This window comes from Pleurodeles waltl, chromosome 3_2, assembly GCF_031143425.1.
Source record: "Pleurodeles waltl isolate 20211129_DDA chromosome 3_2, aPleWal1.hap1.20221129, whole genome shotgun sequence".
Classification (NCBI taxonomy): Eukaryota; Metazoa; Chordata; class Amphibia; order Caudata; family Salamandridae; genus Pleurodeles; species Pleurodeles waltl.
The window spans coordinates 131,944,018-131,956,632 of record NC_090441.1 but is presented as its reverse complement, the minus strand read 5'-3'; the positions used below and the strand labels follow the sequence as shown (position 1 = coordinate 131,956,632).

General features: G+C 44.8%; 1 protein-coding gene across 2 annotated transcripts in view; it reads right to left on the bottom strand.

The window, feature by feature from the left end:
- Window positions 1-12,615, bottom strand: part of PITPNM3 (PITPNM family member 3) — a 1,929,018-nt gene that overhangs the window by 1,408,883 nt on the left and 507,520 nt on the right. For both annotated transcript variants that reach the window (XM_069226994.1, XM_069226995.1), the window contains exon 2: window positions 945-1,040. In XM_069226994.1, coding sequence (XP_069083095.1) covers window positions 945-1,040 — 96 coding nt within the window. The remainder of the gene's footprint in view (window positions 1-944; window positions 1,041-12,615) is intronic.

The following is a 12,615-nucleotide window of genomic DNA, read 5'->3' as shown; positions in this document are numbered from 1 at the left end:
CGTTGGCAGGTCTGATGCAGGCCAGGGAACACTAGGTGCTTACCCACAGGTCATTCTAAATTCCGGGCCCAATAATAGACCCTTAGCCGCTTCCATCTACCACCTGCTTTACAGACAGTGCAGCGCTGTGATTGGCCTAGAGCCCCTGCAATTTGTAGTCTGGTAAAATCAGGCCACTTGTAATTGTCTGGAGTACTGTCCCTTCCACCCCCTCCCATATCCCAAATCTGGGCATGTGACCCAAATGCACCCATAACTGCACACACACCCAGGCACATGAGTACACACTTAAATGAACACAAACATGCAACAACATTCACACACATACGCTCACCCTACATGTTTGGTAGGGATCTCTTCAAAAAATCAGTTCACCACTAGGCAAATGCACTTTGAGCAAAATTCGAATGCCAATCAGGCTGCCATGATACTAGGGCCTGCTCAGCATATTTTTTTCATTTTCAGAAACACAGTCCCAAAGAGGAAGTTTTTTTCAACATTACAAAAAATGATTTCTTTGAGGTGCAGAGCTTTGTCCCCGCATCTGGGTACATTTTTTTTATTTTTTTCACCTACACTGTAGGACAAGAAATCCACAAACCAAATTTTAATTCAGGCACTGTGCTATTGTACACCAGTGACGTCACTGGTTATCCACATGGCGGGTGGTGAATAAATTAGATGACTTCCGTGCGCCCTTAAAAAAGTCTATTACAATGTGTTTATTAGGTATCCGCAGTGAATTGAAAATTCAATAAATTGTATATTTAATGTGCTAGCCAACTTCTTTCAGCATTTCTTGCTCAAAAATGCATCCTGTATATAGATTTATTCCACACAGAAGCATCCTTTTACCAGGAACTTAATGATATTCCAGGAAGTTTGTTCCATTTAGCGCTAATGATTTCCACCAGAAATATGTTTTTAATTTGCAAAGTACCAACCTCGTGCATCAAAGAATTCATCGTCTGAGCTCTCCACCGAGTCGTTAGCGATGTTCTGCATATGCCACTGGGCCCCACTGAATCTGCGTGCGCCAGCTGAAAGCAAAAACAAGTCCACGTTAGGCACACTGAAGCTGAGAGGACCCCTTTACAAGCAAAGGAGAATGAAGCAAACCAAACCTGGCCAAAGTGGTAGGAGATCACCTACCTAACCACAATGCAAGCACTGCTGGTAAAATGGCCAAACGTTATCACATTGCAACAATGCAGCTGAAATCCCCAAAATGGCCACACTGCAAGCAATGCCACTGAAATCGCCGACGCCAAATGATCTAATTGCAAGCAAAGCTGCTAAACTCACCCAAGGGATCACATTGCAAGTACTGCACAAATCATGACACGGGTCACATAACAAGCAAAGCAGCTGAAATTAACAGCGTGCCCATATTACAAGCACTGCAGTTGAAATGGCCAATGTAGCCACATTTCAAGTACTGCAGCTGCAACCATAAACAGCAAAATGCTATTTCCACAAGTCAAGGAACCTGATTTGTAGATCATACTCCAAAAGATGTTGAGCCAGACAGGACCACATGATGGCAGATCTTGAGATAACACCAATAGTTTACATTGTGTGTGCTGGTGGCACTCACACAAAATCTCGCCCTGCCATACACTCCCAGAGGTGGGCAGTAAGTCGAGCCCTTCATGGGCAATGTCCCATGACTGCATTGCTCATTGCTGAGCAGGACTGGTTCACTGAAGCTGCCAGGTAAGACTATTAGGCCCATATATAGACTATTTTAGCGCCACATTTGCGCCGCTTTTTGACGCAAAAACGTCGCAAACTTACAAAATACAATTGTATTTTGCAAGTATGCACTGCTTTTGCGTCAAAAAATGACGCAAATACAGCGCTAAAAAAGTATAAATATGGGCCTTAGTGTGTTAGTATGACACTAGCTCTTGACCTCCCCACTCAGCAGGAAATAGGAAGCTGCTGGTGGGGCCAGGGGTCCACCTAGTAATGTCATTTGGGTGTCAAAGCGTACCATATGTCACTAGCGCTACATCATTGTGTTAAATAGATGTCCATGCCACCAAGGTTTGTGACATTAATGCCCATATTTATACTTTTTTAGCGCCTCGTTTGCATCGTTTTTTGACGCAAAATCATCGCAAACTTACAAAATCCAATTGTATTTTGGAAGTTTGCGCTGCTTTTGCGTAAAAAAATGACACAAATGCAGCGCTAAAAAAGTATAAATATGGGCCTAAGCTTTTATCCACTGAAATGAATGTACTGCTGCACTACCTGTTACATCGCCTCTTCCTTCCCCTAATCTGCCCCAGACTATCATCTATCGCCTCTCATGCTGCTATCTTCTTCCAGATCTGAACCAAGCCTGCCATGCCTATCAGACTGCATCTCCAGTGACCTTCACCAGAGTCGAGACCATATCACTCGCACTGGCTCTGGTCTGATCCCGGCTGATAGACACTGCTACGGTGGTTCTCCAGTCAATCTACCCTACCTACCACAGAGACGTCTTTCTGATTTACCATATGCTGTAGAGCCTGTCTCTCCTACCAAACTACCTCATGTGACCACTGACCTGAGTTTGGACACCAGCCAACAATCCCTCTCTTGTCCTTTGGGCTAAGCCTAGCCCGTCGTCCCCATCAGAAATCTCCCTTCCCTCTCCACCCCACTACACTATCTCCCCTATAACTACTTTTCTGGTCTATATCCACAGGACCACATTTGTCTTCAACCTGTCTCGATATAATCTAAAGAAACTATTTCCCAAGGCAGACCCAACGCTTTTATTATATAAGCTATAAACAATTAAAGAAAGGGAATACATAAACTTGTCATCACCTTAGCTTACTGGTGAATGACTGAGGTGCAGGAAGATGTGTTTGTTCGAATTGGAATGTGCCCAGTGAATTGCACACTTTCTGCTGACCTTTAACGTGATCTAGGAGATATCGAGTTCAAATCCAGCCACGCGACTCAAACTTTTAGGCCCATATTTATGAAAAGTGGCGCATCAGTGCTGATGGCACTTTTTCTGCGTCCCCCTAGCGGCACCTCACGACACCATGGTTGTGCCATATTTATACTACGGCGCACCATGGCAGTCGTTAGCACAACAGTGTCAACATTTTTGATGCTATTGTGGCACTTTCCTACACTAATGTCAAAAATGTTGACGCTAGTGTAGCAAAGTGCAAAGAGGCCCATAGGGTTCAATGGAAGCGTCATTTTAATGCATGCTCTGAGCAGGCAAAACATTTGTTAAATTTCACTGCACCATATTTGCAGGCCTCCTAGCGCTGGAACGCCCTCCTTGCATACATTATGGGCCTCATTACAACCCTGGCCGTCAAAGACCGCCAGGGCTGTTTTGGCGATTGTACCGCCAACATGCTGGTGGTATAATCTTGCGGATTACGACCGCGGTGGAAGCGCCACGGTTGCACCGCCGGGACCGGCAGTTTACCACCATGGTTGTCCCGGCGGTTTTAATCCTCCAGGCCCAGGGATTATGAGTCCCCTTCCCGCCAGCCTGTCCATGGCGGTAGAGACAGCCATGGAAAGGCTGGCAGGAAGGGGAGTTGTGGGGCTCCTGGGGGCCCCTGAACTGCCCATGCCCATAGCATGGGCAGTGCAGGGGCCCCCAGGCACAGCCCCACACTGCTTTTCACTGTCTGCACAGCAGGCATCATCAAATAATAGAGTATTCCACATATTTTTAGTGCAAAAATATTGTTTTTCTTCTACACTGGCTAGCTCCATTAAGATATTTATTTTAGCCATCTGTGCTGTGAAACAGCAAAATAAAAACATAGTGGGCCATAGTCTGCCCTGTAATCACTTCAGTTGATAGGCAGTAATTGCAACTGTTCACTTGTATTTTTGGGTGCTGTGGCTGGGTGTAGGTGTGAATAATCAACGGCGCAGAACTTGATGCTATCATCACATCTGTCTCTGCCGTCCCTTCGAAGTCCATGGGCCATCAGGAGGTACACAGGAGAAACAAGCACTTGCTGCAGCCTAAAATAACAAAAAAACTAAAAGACGAATGCAGGCTCCCCGAAAAGGCAAATGATTCCCAAAGAGAATGAATGAATGAATAGAACTTATAAAGCGCACGGCTACTCAGAAGGGTGTCCTGGCACGAGGTACATATAGAGATCAGAACGACAGCAGCCCAAACGACATACTAAATTCCAAACAGGTAGGTTTTCAGTTCTTTTTCAAAACGATCCATAGCTAGGATAAACCTTAAATAGGGGGGTAGCTGATTCCGTAACTATTCTATGGAATAGTAACGTACGGTAACTGCGTACGGTAAAGGAAGAGCCTCCCAGACCAGTCCTTTTAACGCAAGAAAGTGAAGAAAATGTATCTATATCAGACTGGAGGAGGGTGCTTCAGGGTAATGGGGGCTGAATTATTCTCGGGGGCACCAGACATTGGCCAAGAAGAATGTCACTGAAAACAGTGCTGTGTTTTAAAGAAAAAACACTGAGTGGCACTGAGCCACTTCGTGATGGGCCATCAGTATTATATTTTGTAATTCATGTCCTGGCTGAAGTAGGTGTGGAAGGGAGTGGGCGGGGAATGGGTTGCAGGGGGTGGGCCGAATCACCCTATAAGTACCTCCCCATTTCTCATAAAATATCATATTGAGTCATTTTACACTTTAATAAGGAGACCAGGCTGCCCATAGCATGTTGGCAATCATATTGTATTTATTTACACTCTATAAGGGATAATTGAACATAACTGCAATAGTGCATGTATCTAAAATGTGTTTAGAGATGCACATCTTATAGAATAATTGCAAAAGAATAGGTTTGTCACTCCAAGTGGTTCCTGATGAATTATTTTACCCAATGGGTCTGCGATATTAGAATTTTTGAAGATCACTGATGTATGGCAACAGCAAGAGACAAAAGGGCTCTACCAAACCTGGCTTGCTTGTATGAGGTTGGAAAAGGAAACAACTTATCGACTGAATGTAACTTACCCAGGAATCAATCCTATCAGGGTACAACAAGCATATGAAATGGCTGAGATAAGTTTTTAGCTTTCATGTCTTTGGCTATATTCAGTACTTTAGAACAAGCCCATTGATCCTTGGTGGTGCCTTAAGACCATTCAAACCCAGGGGCATATTTACAAGAATAGTGGCGCAGGGCAATGCAGCAAGTAAGCTCGCTGCCCTGCCCTGCACCACAGGGAAAGGGAAGAAATGTACCATATTAACAAAATACAACGCATTTCTGTCCTTTTCCTCGGTTCTCGTGCTGTTTTGGCTGCCTGCACTAACGCAGGCACCCTTGCAGTCACCCTTTCACCATGGTGCAAGGTTGCCTGTGTTGCATGCAGGATTGTTTTTCTGCAGGAACAGAAATGTTCCTGCACAAAAACAATCCATGGAGGCATTTGCTTCTTTCCGTGTGTGCTACAGAATGCAGCACACAAAGAAAGAGGAAGAAATTAGGAGAAACAAAGATATTTCTCCTTGTTACGCCTCACCTGGGGTGACGTGCGGTTCTGACTCATTCCCAGGTTTACACGCCCTTGTAAGTCTTGGAATTTGTCAAAGCCCATGGGTGTTGCTTAGGAAAACCTACTGCAACGCCCATGGAATGCCTCCTTGTCACTGCTGCTTTGCCTTACTCCTTATCTATGAGGCCATGAAAAGCCACGCAAAGTGGCATTGTGTGGCCTCATAGATATGGGTCTGCACTCTGCTCTGCTGGAGCGTCAAAAAAAGTGGTGCTCCGGCGACGCATGGGGCTTATAAATATGCCTCCCCAGTGCTTAATTTATAAAAGGTAAGTGACAGTTCCCAAAACGTTTCTGAGGAACTGGAGTGATTTAGGCCCATATTTATACTTTTTGACGCTAAACTGCGCTAACGCAGTTTAGCGTCAAAAAGTTTTGCGCCGTCTAACGCCATTCTGAAGCGCCATGCGGGCGCCGTATTTATGGAATGGCGTTAGACGGCGCAATCAGACCGGCGCTGCCTGGTTTGCGTGGGAAAAAACCACGTAGACCAGACAGCGCCGGCGTAGGGGGAAAATGGCGCATGGGCGTCTTAAAATGGGGCAAGTCAGGTTACGTCGAAAAAATCGTCTTAACCCGACTTGCGCCATTTTTTAACGACGCCCATCCCCCATCAACATGACTCCTATCATTGTAAAGATAGGAGTCATGCCCCCTTGCCCAATGGCCATGCCCAGGGGACTTCTGTCCCCTGGGCATGGTCATTGGGCATAGTGGCATGTAGGGGGGCACAAATCAGGCCCCCCTATGCCACAAAATATTATAAAAAAAAAAAAAAAAAAAACTTACCTGAACTTACCTGAATGTCCCTGGGGTGGGTCCCTCCAGCCTTGGGTGTCCTCCTGGGGTGGGCAAGGGTGGCAGGGGGGGTCCCTGGGGGCAGGGGAGGGCACTCTGGGCTCATTTTGAGCCCACTTGTCCCTTAACGCCATGCCTGACCCAGGCGTTAAAAAGCGGCGCAAATGCGCCGTTTTTAGCCACGCCCACTCCCGGGCGTCACTTTTGCCCGGGAGTATAAATACCACGTAAAGGCCTGGGAGTCATTTTTTAGACGGGAACGCCTCCCTTGCATATCATTAACGCAAGGAAGGGGTTCACGCTAAAAAATGACGCACATTCCGGGAACTTTGGCGCTATTCGCCTCTAACGCCATAGTATAAATATGGCGTTAGTTGGCGTTAGTTTTGCGTCGAAATTGCGTCAAAAAAAACGACGCAATTTCGGCGCAAACGGAGTATAAATATGGCCCTTAGTGTTGAGGCGGGCCTTATCTTCAGCATCACGACCACCCAAAGCCTCCAACTACCTCAGCATGCTGCCCAACTGGCCTTAGACCAGAGAGAGAGTAATAGCCCTACTTTAATTTCCATTGTCGTTCACGGAAATAGAAGAACGCAGTGTTTTGAATGCGTGATGCATTATCAATGTCAAACATGCAGGAATAGTAGCTTAATGTTTTGGCCCACTTTGGCCTCTGTTGACGTGCTCGCTTCTCAGGCAGGTCAGCAACAATGTGCGCTCACCTGAGGAGATTCTCTCAGATGGATCCTTCACACGCAAGTCCTTCTTTAGTGCCCAAAAGCACGGGTTTAGGAACACATTGATGGAAAGTGGCACTGTACCGAGTACAGCGCCACTCTTCCTGAGCCCCTTAGCGCCTCTCTAGCTCCACCATGTGTGTGCCGTATTTACAATACACGCACCATGATGCAGAGTAGGGAGCATTCGCATAATTTTTCATGACGCTATTGATGTACTCTGCAGGAATCACACCAAAATGATGGCTCTACTCCTGCCCATTCTAAATAATAGAAGTCCCCTTTTGACGCCTGCTCTGAGCAGGCGTTAAAAGTGCCATAAAGAGTGGCACAAGGAAATCGCATAGATTTCCTAGCGCCTTTTTTCCACCCCCCCCCCAACGGGGGAATGCCCCCTTTGCATATGTTATTCCTGGTGCAGGCACAAGGTATCGCAGAGGGTTACAGGGTGGCGCAATTCATGCATTGCTTCACCCTGTAAATACAGCGTGGGGATTTCGGCCTCGTTGGGCCACATTAACTTAAAAAATAATGACGCTAATGTGGCACAAGTAGGCGCTAGGGGACTATAAATATGCCCCTATAAGGTTGCAGAGTTTTTCAATAAATATAGTAAATAAAATTAAAAAAAGGCGATATCATTCAGAAAGAAAGGAATTTAACAGTCAATCAGCACTGATACAGAGATTTCAGTGATATTTGGAAACTTTTCAGCTTCTCGTCTTGATTCCCCACCCCCAATCTGTAAAGCTTGGAGCAATGAAGGTACAGAGACAAGAGGACCTCCATAGACAACAATAACTGTTGAACGAGGTGAAACAGATTCATCCATGAAATAAAAAGAGGAATTTACCAAAGTCATGAGGGGTCTGCATTAGCAGAACCCCCAGCCCTGGGTTAAAGATGTAGTCTAATTAGCACTGAGTGGCCCCACAAAATCAGTGAATGAGATTATTTCTATGGCCACCTCTTTTGGTAGGTGAATGCATTTCCTTCCTCCGTGCAGTAAGCACCTCAGCTAACTTACCAGTGTTTGGAATCGTGAGGGTAAACAGAGGTATCTGCAGGAGTCTGGTAAGCCTTACCAGACTGACCTATCTCCCTTGCATATAGGTTTTGGCATCAGACAAAGCTGGCATGGTTAATCAGTGAGTTCATGTTCCAACTGCAGTGACCAAAAGCCAACCTGAATGTCACAGATTCAAATGCTGTTGTGCCCTTTGGTGGCCAAAGAAAATGCCCAGCAGAATGTTTTTGAGAATGACATTATCTAAGTGCACTGTCAAACTTTGAGAGGTATTAGTTGGAGGGAAGGACATCAGGACTGTCACTGGGCTTCCCTTTGGTTGAAACCCATAATTAACAGTAATAATACGTAATGTCCACATACAAAAACAAAGTCACTAGAATGACATCATCCTTTAGAAATATGAGATTTGAAAACACTTTTATGTGCAATGAAACAGTCACACATGCAATACATGTATGTATTGTGGGTGTGGTAAAGGGTACTGCAATAAAGAAATAAAGTCTGCATTTTGTATTAAACCAAGGAGGCAACCCTAGAAGGACGTTGGATTACGTGTAAATCACTGACAACTGCAATCTCTTATTACAGAATGAGAGCAAAGCACCTGCTTATAAAATATTTACTCAATCAGAAAGAATTTATAAGCTTTCAAATTCCAAGGGAACCTTGAGCCAGAAATCAATAGAGTGTCATGCTGTTTTTCAATTTCTACTAAACAGCTTTTACCCTCCTGACATTTGGTAAAATGGGAGCTATGCCAGCAAAGGCTCAGCGCCGCATGTCCCTGCGCGTGATGAACAGCGCGCGCAGCAGGCACTATTTCAATACGCCCACTATCACATTGTGCGCAAAGATTTTATCTCACCACATAGGTTCTGGTTAGGCATTTCTATTTAATGCCTATTCAGCAGCATTTTGTGACACCATTGAAAGGTCAGGATTTTGTTTATCCATGTGGAGTTGTTGTATGTTGCGATTCAGAGCGTTAAATCGTCGACCTGCAACAATATCAAGTGCAGAATATCGTTTATCACTATAACATCAAGGTAAGTACATGTAGGTAATTGAGTGGTACGTGTTATATTCTCAAGTCTGGGATAGCGGCATTAGCGATGTCCAGTGCTTGATTTGTAAAATGAAATTAAGTGCCAGGGCTCTCATCAGGAGGTCACTGCCGCTTGCACCACCCATTGCCCCTGCCAGTGCTGTCAGTGATAGTAACAACACAACTACTAACCATCACACTACTGCAAGTGTGCCAATTCCCCCAAAGCTAAAAGAATGACTAGGGCAGCAGGTAATAGTAATTTTTAACACTTATATTATTGTATATTGAATTAATAGTTAGCTTTTGTGGTGATCTTCTCAAAATCAACCACACAGCGCCACCTTGTGGCAAACTGTCACAAGCACCAGTGTTGACAATTAAGTGCTGGTGTGAAGCACCGGAAACCACCAGCTCACATTAAGCACTGGTGCTGTGCTTTCAGCATACTTGTTAGTGCTGCAGCGCAAACAGTCCTGCCTGGAGGTGGACAGGATGCAAGTGCTGCTTTAGTGTGTAAAGAGTGGGCCACTTACAGCAGACAGCAAATAGGGTTATGACCACAGAGCCTCTGTAAGATGCTGTCACCATCCTTACAGGCCACAATGACAGCAAAGCATCGACCTTCACAGCGCTGCTAAAATTGTGAGCTGTTGATGACGCAGAAAAAGAGGGTCCTACATATATTCACATATCATGTAACCAAAATTGTATAATGTAGTGTGATTTTAGTAAAGAAAATAATGTACGGGGGAAATTGTGCCCTCGGAGTAGTTCGCCAATATTATAAATGTGCTTTATTAATCATTAAGAATTGAAAAGTGTAGTAATCCTTCATAATTGCAAATGTGTGCCATGATTTCTTATTGAAACTGTTTGTGCTTAGCTTAAATTTAGTAGAGGCTTTGGCCTAGTTGCCTGGTCTCAAATTCTAACTGCCTGGCTTTTCCTTGAACCAATGTATCATATATTCTTGCTCAAAGTTGTATTTTTTCCAGTAGAGATGACTAATACACTTATCTCCAAGGTTTCGTGCTAGGCCGGTTTCATCCCCTCTGATCCAAGGTCAGTCTGCAGGTGCGGACAATGAGGGTACAGATATCAAAATAATTGGCGAACCTTGCTGCAACTTGTGTTCCAAGGCTCCAAGGACAATGTATGCATAAATGAGTACTAGTAGAAAGACATTTTTCATTGGTCAATTTGAAACCACCCTATGAACCCTCCAATGGAAGACCCTGCAGAATTTGGAATGTTTCTTATTTAAACCCACTGGACAAAGAGAAGTCAGCCATTTTCTTGATGCCATCTTTGAAGTCAAAAGCCAGACGCCATCTTAGACGACATCTTGATACCCTTTTATCTATTCCAGAGAAAGAGACTTTGAGAATTCTCGCCCTAAAGACTTTAACTTTAAATTGCCCCGTCTTGCCCAGGCAGTAACTTTGCCCCATTCTCCTTGCTGCTGCAAGAAAACTTGCCCTTAACTTTGCCCCTTTGAAATTCTGCCCCATGCTGATCGCACCGGTACATGAAGGACGAAGACTTTCTTGAATGCTGATTGTAATTGGTAATTATGAAAGGATAATTGTATTATGCATTGTGTTTTTCCCTTTAGGTACCAACTGCTATTTTGATAGGGCCCAAGTTAGAAGTTTTCCAAATTTGTGTTGACTAAATTCGTTTTGCATGAAGCCCCACATGCCAATGCTAATTAGAGGTTAGTCGAGGTATGCACTTGATGCACTATGTTGAATTGAAATCTTGTCATGCTGACCGATGTATGAAATTAGTCAAATACAGTTGCTTATATTAGTGATTTGCATTGCCATAACTGAATGTATCATTATTCAGATTTTGCGTAGATTGCGTTTCTTCCGTCGCTATGGACAGCTAGTAATGTTCGTATACATATATCATTTGGTTTTGAGACTTATATACATTGTGTTAGCTTTGTTAATATAGGGAAATAAATTCACTAACTTTCAATAAACCGGTGTGGTTATTCATGACTGAAAGGTCTTGGTGCGTCGAAATACCAACTGTTATTGATTTCTAATGTGTTATTTCGATCTATTAATTGAGTATTGGCCATCGGTTACAACAGGTATTGATTATTGATTTAAGTGACCCGACTATTCAAGGATGAGAAGAGCCCAACTCGGCTAAAAGGTTCACCGACCTCCAACGTGTCCGGGTACAGGAAATTTATAAGGGCTGGACGCGTTATCACTGTCATCCCAATCATTAACTCTGCAGCATTTCTGAAGTCCCTTGGCCTCTTCCTGTCCCAAGAGTCTGGTCTCGGCCTGCGCCCTCTTCAGGGTAGCGTGCTCGCAAACCTTCACAGGAGGGGGCGCTTGCTGTGCTTACCCAGTAGTAGTACCAAGTCCAGAAACAAGCAGCTAGCTTATTCTGTTTGGTTTGCTCGAAGAGTCCAAGTGCACATAACTCCCAGCTCCAAAGATTGAGACAGCCTGTGATGTTAGTGAGTAAAACTGTGACTTTATGCCAATACCCTAGAGGTAAGTGCAGCTCCAAAGCATCTGCTGAAGATCTCACACGGGAGCATCCCATCGGGGTATGCCATCCCAGCTCTGGGGGGCATTTTGCTAATTTTGTTTGAGGACAAACATGCTCTGTGAGGAACATTGAACTGAGTGTATTTGAATCTGAGTGTGAGACTTTAAACACTCTAGCCCATTCTTTATCGTGCAGCACCCTACCTATCTCATCCTTCATGCAGATTCAGTAACACGATCTGCCTATGTTCTCCCAGGGATCTATTTAGCCAGCACACTGATCGATGGTCCCCTCCGATCATGAATAGCGCCTGAATGAGTGCCTGTGTCCGAGGCTCTGGCTTGTCATGCCCTACATCCCTAGGCCTGTCTTAGGCATGATTCTGTGAGCGAAGAACTGATCTTGTGCACATTACTGCAGGTCTATTCTAAAAACTCAACAATGTGGTAGAACATCACTGGTAAGACTCTTTCCTGACAGCAGCTCCTTGACAGCAGCTATGCTCACCTGTGAAGAGATCCCCAGCCAGTGTCTGCCTGCTCCAAAGATAGTGTTCGCTTTCACAACCAAACCAGATCTGGCCACAAACCACTGATGAGATGCCACCCCCGAATTGGGGTTCTAACTGGTTCATAAAGGGGGGACGTGCCCCTGTGGGACACCTTCCCCCTTGTAAATTATGTTGGTGGTCTTGGAGGGAGCGTACATAGGTTTGAATAAATAGCAGGTTGTGATTTTCACTGTTTCACTCCCTGTTCCCTCAATTTGTTCCCAAATCGGAACCATTTTTTCTTTAAAGCAGCACACAAGCCTTTAATGGCCACAGGCTACTTATAAAAAATATGTTTCCCTTGTTGGAATGCAAATGCAGGGATTTGGGAATGCAAATGCAGGGACGGAGGTCTAGCGCACCTTGCAGGCCTCCATCCCTGCATTGGGAGCCAATCACA